This window comes from Schistocerca serialis, chromosome 2, assembly GCF_023864345.2.
Source record: "Schistocerca serialis cubense isolate TAMUIC-IGC-003099 chromosome 2, iqSchSeri2.2, whole genome shotgun sequence".
Lineage (NCBI taxonomy): Eukaryota > Metazoa > Arthropoda > Insecta > Orthoptera > Acrididae > Schistocerca > Schistocerca serialis.
The window spans coordinates 830,063,588-830,083,436 of NC_064639.1; the positions used below are offsets into that span (position 1 = coordinate 830,063,588).

At 42.9% G+C, this 19,849-nt stretch overlaps 1 protein-coding gene across 1 annotated transcript in view; it reads left to right on the forward strand.

Annotated features, from left to right (window-relative positions):
- Window positions 1-19,849, forward strand: part of LOC126455741 (uncharacterized) — a 76,564-nt gene that overhangs the window by 49,375 nt on the left and 7,340 nt on the right. The window contains exons 3-6 of the mRNA XM_050091508.1: window positions 11,114-11,250; window positions 11,495-11,627; window positions 11,806-11,843; window positions 14,865-15,056. Of these exons, the coding sequence (XP_049947465.1) occupies window positions 11,114-11,250; window positions 11,495-11,627; window positions 11,806-11,843; window positions 14,865-15,056 (500 nt within the window). The remainder of the gene's footprint in view (window positions 1-11,113; window positions 11,251-11,494; window positions 11,628-11,805; window positions 11,844-14,864; window positions 15,057-19,849) is intronic.

The following is a 19,849-nucleotide window of genomic DNA, read 5'->3' on the forward strand; positions in this document are numbered from 1 at the left end:
TTTCGATGTCGTCCATTTTTTCGTTCGTGCGAGGATTTAGGGAAGGAACTGCAGTGCAGTCTTCCTCTGTGAAACAGCTTTGAAAAAAGGTGTTCAGTATTTCAGCTTTACACGTGTCATCCTCTGTTTCAATGCCATCATCATCCCGGAGTGTCTGGATATGCTGTTTCGATCCACTTACTGATTTAACGTAAGACCAGAACTTTCTAGGATTTTCCGTCAATTCAGTACATAGAATTTTACTTTCGAATTCACTGAACACTTCATGCATAGCCCTTCTTACGCTAACTTTGACATCGTATAGCTTCCGTTTGTCTGAGAAGTTTAGGCTGCGTTTAAACTTGCATTGAAGCTCTCTTTGCTTTCTCAGTAGTTTCCTAACTTTGTTGTTGAACCAGGGTGGGTTTTTCCCGTCCCTCACAGTTTTACTTGGCACGTACCTGTCTAAAACGCATTTTACAATTGCCTTGAACTTTTCCATAAACACTCAACATTGTCAGTGCCGGAACAGAAATTTTCATTTTGATCTGTTAGGTAGTCTGAAATCTGCCTCCTATTACTCTTGCTAAAAAGATAAACCTTCCTCCCTTTTTTATATTCCTGTTTCCTTCCATATTCAGGGATGCTGCAACGGCCTTATGATCACTGATTCCCTATTCTGCGCTTAGAGTCGAAAAGTTCGGGTCTGTTTGTTATCAGTAGGTCCAAGATGTTATCTCCACGAGTCAGTTCTCTGTTTAATTGCTTGAGGTAATTTTCGGGTAGTGCGCTCAGTATAATGTCACTCGATGCTCTGTCCCTACCACCCGTCCTAAACATCTGAGTGTCCCAGTCTATCTGGTAAATTGAAATCACCACCTAAGACTATAACATGCTGAGGACATTTATGTGAAATGTATTCCAGATTTTCTCTCAGTTGCTCTGCCACTAATGCTGCTGAGTCGGGGGGTCAGTAAAAGGAGCCAATTATTAACCTAGCTCAGTTGTTGAGTATAGCCTCCACCCATAATAATTCACAGAAACTATTCACTTCTATTTCACTACAGGATAAACTACAACTAACAGCGACAAACATGCCACCACCGGTTGCATGCAATCTATCCTTTCTAAACACCGTCTGTGCCTTTGTAAAAATTTCGGCAGTATTTATCTCTGGCTTCAGCCAGCTTTCCGTACCTATAACGATTTCAGGCTTCGATGCTTTCTATCACCGCTTGAAGTTCCGGTACTTCACCAACGCAACTTCGACAGTTTACAATTAAAATACCGATTGCTGCTTGGTCCCCGCGTGTCCTGACTTTGCCCCCACACCCTATGAGGCTGTTGCCCTTTCTGTACTTCCCGAGGCCATCTAACCTAAAAAAAAAATATGGCACAAGTCGAGGAATCTGCAGCCCACACGGTCGCAGAACGGTCTTAGCCTCTGATATTATTTGTTGAATTAAATAGGCACATTAAACTCTCTAATTTAATAAAACCGTATTATCATCATTGTATTAAAAACCTGCAACTCAAGTTTTGGAAAACTCTTTGCAATGTGAGATGCACCCTTAAACTGTAACACTCACTCTGATAGCTTGGTGGCTGTATGGTGTTAAAGGATGCATGGGGAAAGGGGAGGAGGGAGGTGGGGGCGGAGAAACACACACACTTGGAGACGTGCAAGAATTGTATGTACCATGACATTTCCTCGTTAGACTTGACCTCCAGCAAGAGTAATAATATGCGATAGGTATTCGCTACTCTTGTGTTGCTACCAGCTTGGCCCAAGATGGGCACAAGCAGCTTCGCCATGTTGTACTCGTTAGATTTGGCCCACTGAAATGAAGTGGTAGAGTAAGAAAAATGACGTGACTGAAGTTGAGCATAATTTGATTCAATACTGAGTTGGTACTTCCAGGCTTGTGAAACATTTTGTGCTTTGTAACGAATGTTTGTAATATGCAACAGGCTTATTTTCGAATCATTATCCAGAAAAAATACAGTCAGGTAGAATCAAACTCATTAGGCTGGTACTACACGATAAAGTTTTCTTTGACAAAGTTTCTTTCTGAGATAAAATTTGATAGTGTAATAAATAATTGTCACAGTTAGGCCTTGTTATATTTTCTTTGATCACACCTAGCACCTTTGATTTGATCAAAGAAAATGTTTGTCTTCTGTCTACTACATTAAAAAATGCAACCACTTGGTGCAGTAGCAACGCTGCAACTGTCTAATCTAATATTTATCAACGTGACATCAGAATTTAAATGGTGTGTCGCATCTATAACGAAATTTATGGAAATGTACAAGGCAGATAAAGCACTGTATAACTTGCAGCATCCTGAATACAAAAATAGAACAAGAAGTGAGAACTATAAGGAAATTACTGAGGCCATTAGTTGTGAAGTATGACTAAGATGTACCCCCTAAGGATATAAAAGAAAAAAATGTACAACTTCTGTAGATGTAAAAATATTTTGCAATGGCTATAACTGTACTAAATAGTTATGTCTTCAGATATTCCTCCTTCAGTGCTTTATAAATAGCTTCATGTTCATCAATCTGCACTGTGGTATTAGTACTGTAGTTTAAACTAGATAGCTTTCTCCTGTTGCAAGGCATTGCAGAGTTAAAGGAAAGTCTGTCTTTCGCAGATATAGCGTTTCTGATGTGACTATTGTGTTCGATATTATGTGGAGCTACTTTCTTTAGCATATATTGAAAGTATTCTTGTCTATTTGCAAGTAATTTTCATATGATTTTACACCCTCGACTTGCAGTTCCCCTAACAGATTTTGGCCCCCAGGGGCTCAGCATTCATTTGCTGAGTACGGGCTTGGCGACCCCGGGGTCCTGAGCTGGGGACTAGTCAGCGCCGCCAGGCTCCTGTCACCGTAACCCCCGGACATGCTTCAGCGACCACCGCATGGCGCGGTGGTGGAATGTTATGTGCTGCGGGGAATGGTAATCTTGGCTTGACCGCCTGGATTGCGAGGAAGGTAAACCTCTATTAAAACCCCTCAATCTTAGTGTGCTGCGCGCCTATAAGATGCATGGCTGTTGGGGTGGAACAGTCGCAAGCGGGCAACCTCTGGGGCACCTGCCGCGCCCCAGTTGTATAAGGCTTACCTAGGCACGCGGGGCTCTGTCTAGGTGGACTTCTAGTTCCCTAGCTGCTCGTGGGACCGAGATGGAACCCTCCAACTTTTATTCTTCTCCTGCCAGCGGAAAGGGTGGACCGCTGGTGGGTTCTAACACCCAATCCAACAAGAGGGCTCGTGTAGCCAGTCCTCCTGATTCAGGTAGTAGTAACAGAACGCATGCTGCTTCGCAGAATGTGTTTTTCATAATTAAAAGAAAAGATGGGAGTTTTGAAAAAGTTTCGCCATTTTATATACAGAAGGGCTTAGAAGGTATTGCTGGCACATTAAAATCTGTAAAGCGCTTGCGAAATGGCACCTTGTTGGTTGAAACATCTAGCTTCCAGCAAGTCCAGAACCTTCAGAAGGCACAATTTCTTGGGGAGTTTGCGATAGAGACTGAATTTCACAACACCTTGAACTACAGCAAGGGTGTTGTGACTTGCAGAGATCTCGTTGACATTTCCCAAGACGAACTGAAGGCTGAATGGTCCTGGGAAGGAATTGTCGACGTGCAGCATATTATGAAATGGGTGGATGGTGCTCTCATAAAGACTGACTCATTTATCCTTACATTTAACACCACCAAATTGCCAGAGCATGTGAAGGCAGGTTTCCTACGTCTCAGTGTACGGCCTTATTACCCCAACCCCATGCGGTGTTTTAAATGCCAACACTTTGGACACACTACTCTGGCTGTAGAGGGGAAGCCACTTGTGGGAATTGTGGTAAAGCCGCCCATGAGGGAGTTGGTTGCTCCTCTCCTCCCAAGTGCGTCAACTGCTCTGGGGATCACCCTGTGTGGAGTAGGGAATGTAGAGTTTTCCTTGAGGATCGGAAGATCCAGGAACTACAAACTACAAAACGCATCCCGTATGACGAGGCGAAGAAAATCTACAAGTCCATGCAGCCGCCCACGTTCGCTGCTTCCTTTTCTTCCGTTCTCAAACAACCAGTCTTGAAAACCGATGCCGCTACACAAACGGAGGTTGCTACTGTCAGCACTAGCACCTGCGCTTGTCAATGTACGTGTGCTGCTGCCGTTCCTGTGAAGCCTCCTCCCCAACAGAAAGTGAGAATGAAGGTACTCCCACCCTGATAGATGGCTCCCATTATACAGTGGAACATGAATGGATTCCGGGCACATGTGGGGGAACTGAACCTCCTAGCACGGCAACGCCCCCTGTGCTTGTGTTTACAGGAAACGCATTTAAAACCATCTGATGCTCCTGTACTAAGGGGCTATACGTCATATCGCAAAGATGACCTGACTGGAGAAAGGGCCAAAGGCGGAGTCGCTGTGTTTGTCAATAATGACCACCACTCCTCTGCCCTCCCCTGGATACTGACCTGCAAGCAGTTGCAGTTGAAATTCATTCACCTCTGAGGCTTACCGTTTGCTCCCTTTATTTACCCCCTCTGGATGCAATGACCTTAGACGCTCTCACAGATCTTATCGACCAACTCCCCCGCCCATTTCTTCTCCTGGGAGACTTCAATGCCCATCATGTCCTATGGGGCTCCACTTCTCTTTGCGCTCGAGGTCGAATTTTGGAGAGCCTCCTAACATCTCAAGTGTTGTGCATCCTCAACACAGGTACTCCGACTCATTTCTCTACTGCTACAGCGTCATTCTCAGCCATTGACCTATCTTTCTGCTCTCCAACCCTCACCGACTCTGTTCACTGGGAGGTCATTGACGACCTTCATTCCAGCGATCACTTCCCTATCCGCATTCATCTCCTGGATGGTGTATTGCTGGAGCCGCCGCCATCATCGTGGATGATTGGCAGGGCTAACTGGCCACTGTTCACAATAACGTACAGGAATGGGTGGATCACATCATGCTTGTGGTCCATCATGCTGCTGACCTGTCCATACCACAGTCTTCTGGCCCTCCTAAGCGGCGCCTTGTGCCTTGGTGGACGGAAGAGTGCCGTTCCGCCATCCGGGACAGGCGTGCGACTCTTCGCCGATTTAAATGCCGCCCAACAGCGGTCAATCTTACTGCCTTTCGAATCGCGAGAGCCAGGGCACGCGTGTCATTAAAGAGAGCAAGAAAAGGTCATGGCAGGAGTTCCTGGATTCCATCAACCGTTCCACTTGTTCCACAAGAGTATGGGAAGCCATCCGGAGGATTTCCGGTAAACATAGCCGTTTACCAATAGCTGCTATCCTGAACCAGGGATGCCTCCAAACGACACCCAGAGCCATTGCTCAGACGCTGGCAGAGCATTTTACACAAAGTACTGCCACTGCAAATCAGGATCCAGCGTTTCGTCGCTACCGTGCGACTGTCGAACGAGCGACCTTGGACTTTCGGTCGAACAGTTCTGAGGCCTACAATTCCCCTTTCTACATGTGGGAACTTGAATCGGCACTTACTGAGACTTCTGACACTGCACCAGGTTACGACCGCATCGGGTACTCCATGCTTCGACATCTGCCAGCGGCGTCAAAGGAAATCCTCCTCGAATGTTTTAATCTCATATGGCAGACAGGAGTGTTCCCCACCTCGTGGAGGGAGGCAATTCTCATCCCTCTCCTCAAACCAGGAAAGGACCGCACATGTCCCGGTAGTTATCGTAGTATCGCCTTGACAAGCTGTCGGAAAGACCCTGGAACGGATGGTGAACCGGCGTCTGGTCTGGCTGTTAGAGCCCAGACAGCTCCTTAGCCGCTTTCGGTGTGGATTCCGAAAATTTCGGTCCACAGTCGACAACCTGACCCTCGTAGAGGCGGCTATTCAGCAGGCTTTTCTCCGTCAGCATCACTGTATCGGTATCTTCTTTGATATCAGTAAGGCATACGATACTACTTGGAGACACTGTATTCTTGCACAAATGCATCAATGGGGCTTTTGTGGCCGCCTCCCCATTTTCATTCGGTCTTTCCTGTCTCAGCGGTTTTTTCGGACCCGCGTTGGTAACACACTGTCTGATCGCTTTGAGCAAGAGAACGGTGTCCCCCAGGGCAGTGTTTTAAGCGTTACCCTCTTTACCATAGCCATCAACAGTATAACGTCTACAGTGAGGAGTCCAGTACAGTGCTCCTTATTTGTGGATGACTTTGCTGTTTTCTGTTCCTCCTCCAGTGTTGCAACCGTGAGCCGTCAGTTGCAGCTAACAGTGCGGCGGTTAGAGGAGTGGGCTGCAAAGACAGGTTTTCGGTTTTCTGCCGAAAAGTGTGTTTGTGTTCATTTTAATCGTTCTCGTCATCTTTTTACTTTGCCTGCCTTGCATATGGGGGATACTGTCCTACGTTTTAGAGACACAGTGCGGTTTCTGGGCCTAATTTTTGACTCCAGGTTGTCATGGCTGCCACACCTACGTGACTTGAAAGCCAGAACGCTGAAGGCACTGAACATCCTCAAGTGCCTCAGCCACAGGTCTTGGGGCGCGGACAGGGCGCGTCTCCTACAGTTTTATGGAGCTTTTGTGCGTTCATGGCTGGACTATGGGTGCACAGTATATGGGTCAGCGAGGCCATCTTATTTGCGGATCCTTGACGCTGTTCACCATGCTGGGATCCGACTGGCCACGGGTGCTTATCGGACCAGTCCCGTATCCAGCCTCTGTGCTGAGTCTGGCGAACCGCCACTTACCATCCAGCGGCAGCTCCTGCTGGTACGCCAGGCTTGTAAGTTTCTTGCAGCTCCCAGATCACCTGCTCACCATCTTGTTGCCCATCCACCTCTGGACCGCCTTTTTTCCCGCCGTCCCCGGGCTACGTTGCCGTTTGGGATCCGTGTGCAACGTGTACTAGAGTCCCTCGGTGTGGAGTCTGTACAACCCCAAATCCAAGGTTTTAACCGCCTGCCACCCTGGTTACTGAAGAAGCCCGGAGTGATTTTAGATTTATTGCAGTACAAGAGAGATTGCACTCCTGCCACCGTTTTTAATGCAGCATTTTCTGCCATTTCATCTGAGCACCACGACTGTAGCTGTTTTTACGGATGGGTCGAAACAAGGGGATTCTGTTGGTTGCTCAGTTGTTTTTCCATATCGTGTCCTCAAGGTCCGACTGCCTCAGACTTTTACTGTCTTTGATGCAGAATTGTTTGCGATCTTGCGGGCACTGGAGCACATGAGACATTCTTCCTCTCCTAAATTTTTTGTCTGTTCCGATTCACTCAGTGCCCTTCACTCATTGCAACGTTTGTATGTGGCAGACAAAATTGTCCAGACCATCCAGGATGCCCTCCTCCGACTACAGCGACTGGGGAAAGTTGTAGCTTTCTGCTGGGTTCCGGGGCATGTTGGCATTGCTGGGAATGAAAGGGCAGATCTCGCAGCCAAGGAGGCGTGTCTTGCCCCACAAGTATCTCAGTGTGCTATCCCCTTGCACGCACTCACCTCGCTGTTGAGCTCACGGGTCATGTGTCGGTGGGAGGATGAGTGGCTGGAAGTGACTGACAATAAGCTCCGTATAGTCAAGCCGACAACGCGTGTGTGGTGTACTTCCTTTCAGCCCCATCGACTGGACGAGGTTCTCCTCACTCGGCTTCGAATAGGTCACAGCCCTATGACGCATGGCTTCCTGCTCCGGCGAGAGGACCCTCCAATGTGTGGTGCTTGCGGCGTCCAGGTCACTGTGCGCCACGTTTTATTGGATTGCGTTTTATTTTCTGACCAGCGGGTCGCGGCTGACTTGCCAGCGGACCTGCCATCTCTTTTAGGCAACACTCGGACGAATGTGGTTAAAGTTTTAAAGTTCTGTGCCCTGTCAAATGTTTTTACAAAGATTTTAGGGAGAGGATTTTAATTTGCTCACTGTGTGACAAGCTCGCCCATATTTTATGTAAGTGGCCAGCCAATAACAATTTCCTGTGACATTCTTGTTGCTATGTTTCCCCTTTCCTTAGGTTTTACTTTCTTAGGTAGCATTTTCCTTCTTTTCCTGATTTGTTTGAGTGTGTGCTTTAGTTTTCGTAGGTCTGTCCACATTCGTTCCTTTTAATGTGTGTCAGGGTGCTGATGACCTCGATGTTGAGCGCCCATAAGCCCCTACACACCACCACCACCACCACCACCACCACCACCACCACCACCACCACCACTAACAGATTTTGTTGGATGTTTTTAGCGTCTCGCTGTAAAATCCATGGCATCATCCAAGTACATTTCCTTTTTCTTTCGTTCTGCTCCTCTACCAAGTGTAAATTTAATGCAGTTGCAGGACATGCAGCTGCAGGGCGCAGTAGTAAGTATTCTTTGGCTGTTTTGATGGAACTATGGCATCACTAAATGGCTCAATTACATAGTTTGCACTTCAGTCACCTGCACATTAAAACAACTTTTGCAAGTTGCATGAAGCCAGACAAAATTATGACCCTTTGTGAACATTACATCTACATCCACATACTGCAAGCCACCGTAGAGGGAAATATGACAGTCTGTATGCCTCCGTAGAAGCCCTAATTTCTCTTATCTTTGTGATCCTTATGCAAAATGTACATCGGCAGCAGGAGAATTGTTCTGCAGTCTGCTTAAAATGCGGCAAGAACAAGTCTTCCTTGGAGGGATTCCCATTTGAGAGTGTTAAGCATTGTCACAATACTTTTATGGTGATCTAACCTACTGGTAAAAAATCTAGTGGCTTGCCTCCTAATTGTTTTGATGTCTTCCTTTAATCCCAACATTTGAGCAGTACTCAATGTATCACACAAGTGTTCTATATGCAGTCTCCTTAAAAGATGGACCACATTATCTAAAAGATTCACAAAGAGATGTCTTCCCTACTACCACTCTTACTTGCTCATTCCATTTTAAATCATTTTATATTACACCTAGATATTTAATCAACACGACTGTGCCAAGCATCACATTACTAATGCTGTATTCGAATATTACAGGATTGTTTTTCCTACTCACTTGCATTCACTTACATTTTTCTACATTTGGAGTACCCTGCCATTTGCCACACGGGAAATTCTGTACAAGTCAGCTTTTATCCTCCTCCAGTTTGCTAATGATGAAACCTTCCTGTACACCACTCAATCATTTGTATGTATAGAAAACAGCAATCCTACCACACTTCGCCTTGGCACTCCTGAAGATACCCTTGTCTCTGATGAACACTTGCTGTCAAGGGGAACCTACTATCCTCTGCTAATATGTCTTCAAGCTAATCACACCTGGGAAGCTATCCCACAGGCTCTTAATTTTTTTAACAGCCTGCAGCAGGACACCATATCGAAGGCTTTTGAGAGGTCTAGGAATATGGAACGTGTTTGTTGCCCTTTATCCATAATGCGCTGGATATCATATGGGAAAAGGCAAGCTGAGTTTCGCATGAGCTGATATGTGGACAGAAGCTTTTTTGTCTCAAGGAACTTTATCTGAACTTTTATGCTCAAGAATTCTGCAGTATATTAGTCTGTAACTGTGTGGATTTCTTCTTTTACTCTTCTTACATATAAGAGCCATCTGCATTTTTTTGCAGTTGCTTAGGGCTTTGCTGGGCGAGTAATTCACTAGAAATGCAAGCCAAGTAAGGGGCTAATGCACCAAATAGAGATTCCATTCAGAACTGGTGACTTATTTGTTTTCAACTCTTTTCAGTTGCTTCTCTACGCCAGGGATGCTTATTACTATGTCCTCCATATGAAAGTCTGCACAATGGTCAAACATTATATGTTTGTATGATCTTCCTCTATGAATGATTTCTTAAATGCAAAATTCAAAACTTCAGCTTTCCATTTCCTGTCTTCTGTTGCCACACCAGGTTGGTCAATTGGTGCCTGGAAAGAAGCCTCTGACCCACTTTGTGACTTTTCATAGGGCTAGACTTCTCTTGAGTTCTTGGCAACATCTTTTGCTAAGGTGGATGTTACATGCTTCATACATAAATCTTTTTACTGATGCACAAACTTCTATCAACTATTGCCTGTCATTGCCGGGTTGTTTTCTGATCCAAAAGTGCAACAATCTTCACTTCCGCAGCACTTTCAGAATTTTGCTATTAAACTACAGGTTGTTTCCATCCTTAACCTACATTCTTGACATGTGCTTCTCCAGGGTGTGATTTACAGCCACTTTAAACTTTGCTCATAACTCCTCTATATCCTTCATATTGGAACTAAATGATGTTCATTCATTGTCTAAGTGTGAGGCTAACAACTGCTTACCTGCTGTTTGTAGCAAAAATTCTCTCGCACTCTTCCCAATTAAAGAACACATTTCTGATTCAACTCTTAACTACACAGTACTTACACCTTTGACTGCTTGTACAATTTCCTGTCTTCCAATACTTAAACTTCTTATTGTATCTTTACATCCCCACAAAGACATGTAAAGTTTTGGTTAATACAGCAGATTCTACCATGTCCTCTTGTTACATTTGAGTTGTTACATTTGAGACTGTCTTTTAGTTTCTCCGCAGCTTTGTTAAATAACAACAATGCTTTCTGTCTGTAACACTCATTTACTAACATGATAAACCTTTTGCTTAATTTAGATTGGTGCAAGTCCCCATTCTCAGACAAACTGCCATAACCTTTATGATTTTCCTGCCGGTACTGCACTATCAAATTTTCTTTGATATACACTTTAATTAAATCAGAAAGTAGTTAAAATCTTCATATTTGTAAGTAGTAGTTGTCAGCACAAATCCCTAGGCTTTTTTGTTACACATTTCTATTAGTGTGCATGTGTGTTTTAAAATTAAGTTTAAATTACTTGCCTTCCCCCAGGAGATATTTTTGTACTTCACAGCAGACTCAGAATAGCTGTGGTTTATCCTTGTCAGTTACACCAGAGAATACTTGTCAACCCAAGTAAAAGATTACTTTTTATTCCTCGCATTGTGTAAGTGAAGATTTCCTCCTCCTCGTGATCATCATCATGATCATCATCATCTTCCTCCACATGTACCCCAAGGAATTTGACAATTTGCCATCTTAATACCCTGGTCTTTCTGTGTAAACTGAAAGTTATACAATTTTGATGATTTTGTTTTAAACTGTCAAGCTCCTTGTTTCCTTTCAGGTGAAGACATGCTCAATAAGCAAAGGAAGTTTTTTGACCAAAAACGGCAAAAAGCCATTAGTGTGATAGATGTAATTAAGATGAAGATTCCACTGGAGATCAGAAATGTTCCTGTTGGTGAGGTTTTCAGGAAACAGGTATATATTATTTACGTTGAAATAGCATTTTCAGGGGGCCAAGGGGAAATGTTAACAGAAAATGTATTTTGGAAATTCAAATGAGTGTTCCTTAAACTGCAGGTATCCATCTTAAGTAATAACACAATTTGAATATAACAACTAACGTGAAGAATTGTGACAATCATGAATATGTTGTCCTACTTGATCATTTCTTGCAAAAACTTTTTGTTTTCATATGATCAATCTTTTAATTCTTTTCTAGGGGCTAAAACCAAGTTGTTCTAATGACTTACTGTCAGTGTCTCAGCAAGTTGGGAATAATGATTCCACAGCACTTAGTGTTGAACAAACGAACAAAACGGTCATCAGTGATGTACAAAAAGAGTGTACAGCTGGTATGCAGAAAGTTATGTTTATTGTAAATATATGCTTCTATTCCATGATCTATTTCACTCATATGTCGTGTAATAAATCTTTCATGCCATATAACAGAATGTTCAAATAAGTATCTCTCTAAATATTTATTATTGTTTTCATTCCATGTTTAATTTTTTAAAACATCGTATGTTTCAGATACTGAAAATGCGTTTCCATCTACAAGTAAATTTAAGGTAAGCCACTTTAACGTTCTCAGTTTTTTAAATCACCACATATACAATAGGAAAAATACAGGATTTAATCGGTGGAATGCACAGAAGTCCAGGAGATGCAACTACTGATCATCATTAACTAAAAATTGAGATATAAATGTGGATTATTTACAGTTTATTAATACAGCTGTAGTTATAGAAACAATGGTCAGAGACACCTGTAGGTGGTGGTCGTGGATGCATGAGTTGTGATTGGTTGTGTGTGTGGATGTCGTGTATTTATCTTTTGCTGATAAAGGCTGTGGCTGAATTTTAATTGTGCCTGCCTGCAGCTTAACATGTCTTCTTTATGGTAAGTAGCAATCTATCTCTTCCTACATTGTCAATATTCCTACCTTGAGTTTCCATTGTTTGATATGTATTTTTAAAAACAGAAACTACCTTGGTTGTGCGGAAGTTCATTATGTTGGCAAAAGCATCCATCAAGCAACAAATTGTAATTTATAGTCAATTTCTCTTCTTAGACCTCAATCTTAATTATCCTGTGGACAGTAGCCATTGAGGGGCGCAATAACGAACAGCAGCTCAATTTTGCGAGGACGTAACCAGCTTCATAGCCAATGAAAACTGCTGTAATTTCAGTTGGAGTTGCTCATCCTCAAGATTTTCCTGAGTAATTGAGACTAACTAGATTCACTATTTGCTCAGACCACACCTCATGTTGTGTGACAATAATAATTTTGATTAATGCTATTGTGTGGGTTTGACATTTATTGGCAAATTGTTTTTATGTATGTTACTCCCCAAGGAAGGAACTAATAATTCCGAAGCTAGGATTTCATCAACACTTTCATATAAATATGTCTGCTGGCAGTACTAAACATTTTGCCTCATGAAGGCAAGTACTGGTTAGTAATACTATCTCGTAATTTGTTTCCTTGATTGAGTTTTCCTTTGATAAAATTGTATTTATGGATAAACACAGCTGTATCAATTGGAAGTGCACCTGAACTGTCCCTTAATGGAACGTCATATTAGATGAACTCATATAAATGACACAGAAATTGTGGTCTTTAACCGTCATCTTATTATAGATTACATAACTCATAAAATAATAATAATTATTATTGTTATTATTCTTTCTTTCTTTCTTTTCTCAGACATTATGTCTGGTCAAAAATGGAAAGTGACGCGGACCTTGATCAAGCGTGACTTCCTTTTAACTGTACGGTATATGTTATATTGCATTTAGGAACTTTCGGGTGATTGAACATGTATCAATAATTACGGATTTCTGTAGTTGTATATATAAGTAGCTGTATTGCATTGATGTACTGGTGGATATTGTGTGGTATGACTCCTGTAGTTGATAGTATAATTGGTATAATGTCAACTTTATCCTGATGCCACATGTCCTTGACTTCCTCAGCCAGTTGGATGTATTTTTCAATTTTTTCTCCTGTTTTCTTTTGTATATTTGTTGTATTGGGTATGAATATTTCCATTAGTTGTGTTAATTTCTTCTTTTTATTGGTGAGTATGATGTCAGGTTGTTGTTGTGGTTGTTCACAATAAGCAGTAGAATCTCTACTCAAAACATTTCTCCCATGCTTCATTACAGCTGGGGCCGCAACGAACTGCTGTGAATAGGATTTCCTTTCCATTCAAACCCAGCTGCATTGTTCTTCTAGCGGACATGATGGTGTTAATCTCTCCTTCCTGGGCATGGTTGCAACAAGGCAGTGGGTAGTAACCAGGTTGATGTCTCTCATTAATTTGAAAGGGTAACAGTGTTTAGTTTATTCATTCTCCCACTGCATTGTACTGTCACAGAAAGTGGTCCTGTGTGCATCAAGGGTACTGAATTCAGGACTGATTTCTCACTGGTGCATCCAGCTATGCCTATGCCATTGCACAGGCAGGCCATAGCAGGGCTGCACCCGGCAGCAGTTACAGTGTGGCAGCAAGGAAGCTCAGAATTAGGGCTCTGGCTCAGGTGCATGCACCTGTGACTGCCTCTGAGGAAGGTGCTTGCACTGGCTCACAGGCTAGTGCAGGATTCTCCAAAATGGGTGGAGTCATGCTGTCAACTCCACCGTATACTGCAGCGACAGTGGCTGACAGCAGCAGAATGTTCCCTCACAAGGCAGTTAGGCAGGCTAAGATGTGAACCACAGCTGCCACCCCCACCCCCTCCCCAAGTATGGGACCTGCAGGCCCCTACAGCTGGAAGGCACCACTTCAACTCCCAGTGGCATCTCTACTTAGGCACAGCAGGCAGTCCCACAGCTTAGGGAAGACTGTGTCTTTTGGCAGCAGCTAAGTTACCCATTTCAGAATGATGCCTGCTGCAGACTTCCTCTGGCGGCTGTCTGCAAGTGGTGACAATCTGCTTAACTAAAATGGGGTAGTATGTATGGCGGTTTGCTCCACTAATGTTTGGAAAGGTTAGCACTCCTTGTCACGTAGGATGGGGAGGAGCCCAGTGCTGGGCTACACTGTTTGCTAACCTAACCCCGATTGGCATTACTCCCATCTGGCTTTCTACGTCTGCTGTCAGCAGTGATCGGACCTGTCAGTGCCATTGAGACCTAATGTATGGTAACTTTGTGACATGGGCAGTGACTCGTGCTGCATCAGCTCTGGCTGTGCATGCGAAGAACGCTTCTTGCATCGAGTTTGTGTGAAGTCTTAAGTTACTTCATACTTGTGATGACTGTTCTCCCACTTTCGATCTATTTCTATGAGCCCCATCTTCACAACTTTTAATATCACTGGGGGCATTCTGTTTTTTACCCAGTTTACATTGTCTCTCAAAGGTGGTACAGTGTTCAGATACTGGACTTGCATTTGGGAGGAAATTAGTTCAGATTCTCCAACTTTGACCTGGTCAACCCTGGGAGGATGAACCCTCATCTCCCTTCTCCAGTTATCCTTTCAAGAAGCCTTTGTTGGTTGTGTTAAATAGATTGTGAATATAATAGCCTTCTGTCTAAAATGTATATTTCTCCTCTTGTTTACAGAACATTAATTGTATTTCAGACTCCAGCTGTTGGTTTACCAACGCCACGCATTGGGACTATAACGCCAAAAGTAGGCCCAGATTCTCCAATAACAATTCTGCGGCGTCCAAAACTGGGTGAAGTAGTTGTATCCATGAAGGGAAGTCCAGTGATGTTGAATGCTGCCAGAGAAGACAAACCAACTCTAAACATACCAATGGCCAATGGAACAGTAAGTAAATATTAATATTTGAATGTCAATTCTAAAATGTTTTTATTTCAAAGAATGAAAATTGTTTACTTATCATTATCTCCCTGCCTCCCTTCATCCACTCAGTCTTGTTTCTATTATCAAAAGGTGTACAGTTATTGATGAGTCATATTAAGTATTTAACTTCACTGTTGAGCTGTGTTAAGCATTGTTGTTTTGTACATCCGCCCCACCTCGCTCCCTCCCTCATTTTTCTATTCCTACCTCTTAAGGGCAGGGGTGGGCACTTGGGAACATACAGTTCTTCGCTGTATTGTTGTACCACCTGTAACACTATTTGGACTCCAAAAAAAATGAAGGGAGAAGGAGAACAAGAAGACGTATCTTCATAATACAACTTTAAGTGTGTGTGGGGGGGGGGGGGGGGGGGGGGGGAGGAAATCTTCGTGTGTTGTAACATGATAAAGCATTTCAAGCAACAAGTGTGTCTAAAATAAGTTTCAAAATGCAACATAGCCACAAGGAAAATTTCTGTATCATGTCATAGAATAGGCATTGGCAGAAGGGGAAACACACCTCTTATAACCCTCTCCCCTGCCCTCCTCCTCCCAAAACAGGGAATTACAGGCATTTGTTGTTGGGCATTTCTGAAAATTTTGACGAGAATGTATAAGGTTGCTATCCTGTCACAGTAGAAAGAAAACACTCTCTCTTTTCATATATAGGAATCATGTTAAGATAGAAAGCGCATCCGGGTTTCACTAGCCTGTTGCAAATGTCGGTTCTCCAAACTTTCTCAGTAGTGTGTCTTGACAAGAACGTCTTCATCACTCCAGGTGTTCCAACTAAAGTTCATAGAGCCTTTCTGTAATACTCCCACGTTGACAGTGCAACGTGACTCTGAAATGCTTCCCCCGCTTTCTGCAGTCATACCTGCTGAGGGATTCCAAAGACTTGGAACAGTACTCAAAATGGGTTCCACAAATGTTCTGTCTTTTATAGATAAGCTGCACTTCCTGGAATTCTCCCAATGTGTCCTATTCACGTCATGCGTGGTTTTCAGGAGAACAATTTTCCATTCTTCCTAGTGGCAAGTTCAGGTAATGATTATGGCACCACCCTCTCCCCAAAAAGGCTCCACAAAGGCTCAATAATGTTGAGGTTTGGTGACTGTGGTGGCCAAGTGAGATGACAGTTCATCTGTGCTGTGCTGACTGGGGTCCTGTCTCAATTTGGGCTTACACATTGTACCATGGGATTAGCCAAAATGGTCACATACCGTATTTACTCGAACCTAAGCCGCACTTTTTTTCCAGTTTTTGTAACCAAAAAAACCACCTGCGGCTTAGAATAGAGTGCAAAGTAAGCGGAAGTTCTGAAAAATGTTGGTAAGTGCCGCCACAACTAACTTCTGCCGTCGAATATATGTAGTGCTACACAGACATGCTTCGCAGGCACAAAGATAAATACTGGCGCCAAAACCTCTGCGTCAGTAAAAAAATTTTAAGAAAAAAGGTGGAAGACGAGCTTTTTTCTCCGCCCCAAGTTTCGACCATTTCATTTTCATACATTATCGAACGAAGTAAATACAAATTCCGTATTGTTCATCTTTGAATGTAGCAGCATTTCAATGTACTATGAAAATCCGACTGGCAAGACAGTTTGGGATGTTTGTCAACATGGCCAACTCTACTTTCTGAATTTTATCCTACCTGTGAGAAGAGATGGTTGCTAATAGGAACCTGATGCAATGTGAATCACATGCAGTATTCTCTTCACCTTGAGAATGATACGAATATCAACATTTTGCCATGTATTCTTTCGTGTTTGCTGCTATCTCATTTAAATCCTTTCTGCCCAATAAACTACGAAACTAGAGTGCGACAACAGCAATCGCGGAAGAATATACATATCATGTCATGTTTATATTCGTATTATTCTTATGCCTAATAGTGATACAGTCAGAATTGAAGCACGGGAATTGACTAGATTTTTAAATCTAAGATGACTCTAATTTCTGTGCAGAATATAATTACTAAAGAGGCGTCTGCAAAGATTTTCAAACGGAGAAAAGTTTTCACTAAACTCTCGTTCAGAACATCTTCCATCATACGCAGCCTATTATTTGGTTCTTGCTGATCATTATCAAAGAAAGCAGCAGTGCAAGTAACAACAAATAGCAGTCTCTTGCCACTGTTTCGCTAATTAGAAGATTCCTCTCTTTTCTTTTCTTTTCTTTTTTTTTTTTTTTTTTAAATCGTGAGCGGCCGTAGCGCGCACAAAAGCAACCCATGCCGCAAGCGGCGACAGGCCGTAAACACTCATTATCAGAATGCGACGAACAATGCGTGACACAGTACAGTAATGCATTTTCAGCTTAGAGTGATGTAAACACCTATAACAAAGAGAACGGCACTTATCAGATGAAAGAAAAATAAGCAATCAATTCAAACCAGATGAAGCACGTGAAAAAGGAAGGGTACTCGTATAAATACGGACGGAGCGCCTGGCACATAGCAATGACTACCTGGTGAAGCTTAACTGCTAAGCTTACGACAACCAAACCACTGTAGCTGTATCGTCATTTATTCGACCTAAATTGTGTCTCATATTACAATGGACCAACTTTGTTTAGAGTTGGAGGTGTGGCATAAAACTTTTCTCTCTGCTTCAAGTCTCAAACTTCAGGTGCGGCTTAGATTCGGAAAAATTTTTTTCCTTGATTTCGAGTCTCATTTTTCAGGTGCGGCTTAGATTCGAGTGCAGCTTAGATTCGAGTAAATACGGTAATCCTTCACAGTAATGTGACCTTAAAGAGTACCCATGCAGCCCTTGGAATACCCCTGCTATGTTCCACTCTTCGGATGTAAACTCCGCCAGAAGTTGGAAAAGAAGTGAAAGACTCAGTCGGACAAAAACCTTCTTCCATTGCTCCGTAGTCAATGTGTTATTTTTTCGGCACCTCAATTTTTTGTTCTGGGCATTTGCATCACTGATTAGTGTATTTGGAATTGTAGCTCGCCATGCAATTCCCTGCTTACGGAGCACCCTTTCTGTTCTGGTGCTGACACATTTCGCAAGTGCAACATTTAGTACTACAGTGACTTTTTGCAGCTGTCAGCCTCTTATTTTTCATCGCAATCATCTTCAATTAGGATTCCTCATGATCACTCAACACACACTTTTATCCGTGTTGCAGCTTAGCTCACACTGTTTCTTCCACTTTTCCTGTATGTGGTGTAAATCTTCAGTATGGTGCCTCTTCAGATGTCGCATACTTTTGTCACCTTGGTTACAGAAGCACTCACCATATGAGCACCAACAGCTCATCCATGATCAAATTTAGTTAGCACTCACAACTACCGAGAACACTGTCCTAACCAGTACTGGTAACCCATGAGACTAGTTCTGCTGGAAATAGATTTACTCCTTGAGGATATGAGGATTGGACAAAATATGGAAGCACTGAAAAATACACAATTGAATATCAATGCAGATGCCAGTCTATCCTGCAGATTGATTTTACATCAATAAACCACCATTCTCATCCAACGTTCAATGAACATAATTATACCATCAGCCTAGTTCAAAATCAAATTTTCTGGGCCATTGCATCCAATTGTAGTATTGCAGATTCCTCAAAGAAACTACCTAGGAGTACATTTCTGATCACTCAGTATTAGAGTAGTCTTCAGTGTATTAATCAGCTATTTTGAGAAAGCTCTGACTTCCTGAAATGAGGTCCATTCCTTCAGGTATTTTGCCCACCACACATAAAATAGCTTTACATGGACACCCTCTGTCCCCTTCAATCTCTGCAATGTTCTGGTCAGACTCTGTCTTCTTTCTGCGTCAATTTCCCTACTCTATGGCCCCTACCCTTGTTAGTGTCCCTGCTGTAAGACTTGCCCTATGCATACTATTAAAGGGAGAGCCACCTGTGAAACTGCATGTCGTACCAGCAATTGTGTAAACACTATACAGCCTTCTACATTGGTGTGAATACCACCAAGTTATCAGTTGGGATGAATGGATGTAGACAGAGGGTGTATACTGGCAACACACAACGTCCTGTTATAGAACATGCCGTAAAACATGAGTCGTGACTTCGGTGCCTATCTGTTTCACCAAATGGGCCATCTGGACTCTTCACTGAGGCACAAGTTTCTCAGAACTTCGCAGTTGGCTACTGGTGTACAAGAAGTCCTTAGTTCCTTCTACCTGCTTGGCCTTAATTTGTGTTAATTGTTTCTTTAATTTCCTCCGCTCAGCATTTCTTCGTAATAACTGTTCCTTCCTTCATTGCCTCCTAGTTTTTTATATCTTTTATTTTTTTATCTATTTCCGCTTACCTCTTCTCTACCATATTATAATCCACTCATTAACTTTTGCACAATGTTTTCTTTGCCAGTAATAAGTCGTGCTTATTACCATATCTTCCGCCTTTTAAGTTCTTAGTTTTTCAGTTCCTGTCCAGTAAGCCTTCCCCGACCTGGTGCTTTGGGCGACTTTACCAATCCACCCCATTTTCTAAATGTTACCGGTCAATTTCCTTCATCCCTCTTCCTTCCCCTTCAAGCCTTGTGCCAAAAGCAGGAGCCACTGGCTCCAAAAAATTTTCACATTTATTTAGCCTTTGTAAGTGTGTTCTCCTGTCGTCAAATGGTGAGTAGATTCTGGAATGTAAGTTGCACTTCCCTTGGTTTTCATGATCCAGAAAACCACCTGTTGCTAAGAATAGAGTGCAAAGTAAACAGAAGTTCTCAAAAATTGCACTAACTGCCACCACAAACTACACAGGCATGCTTTGCAGA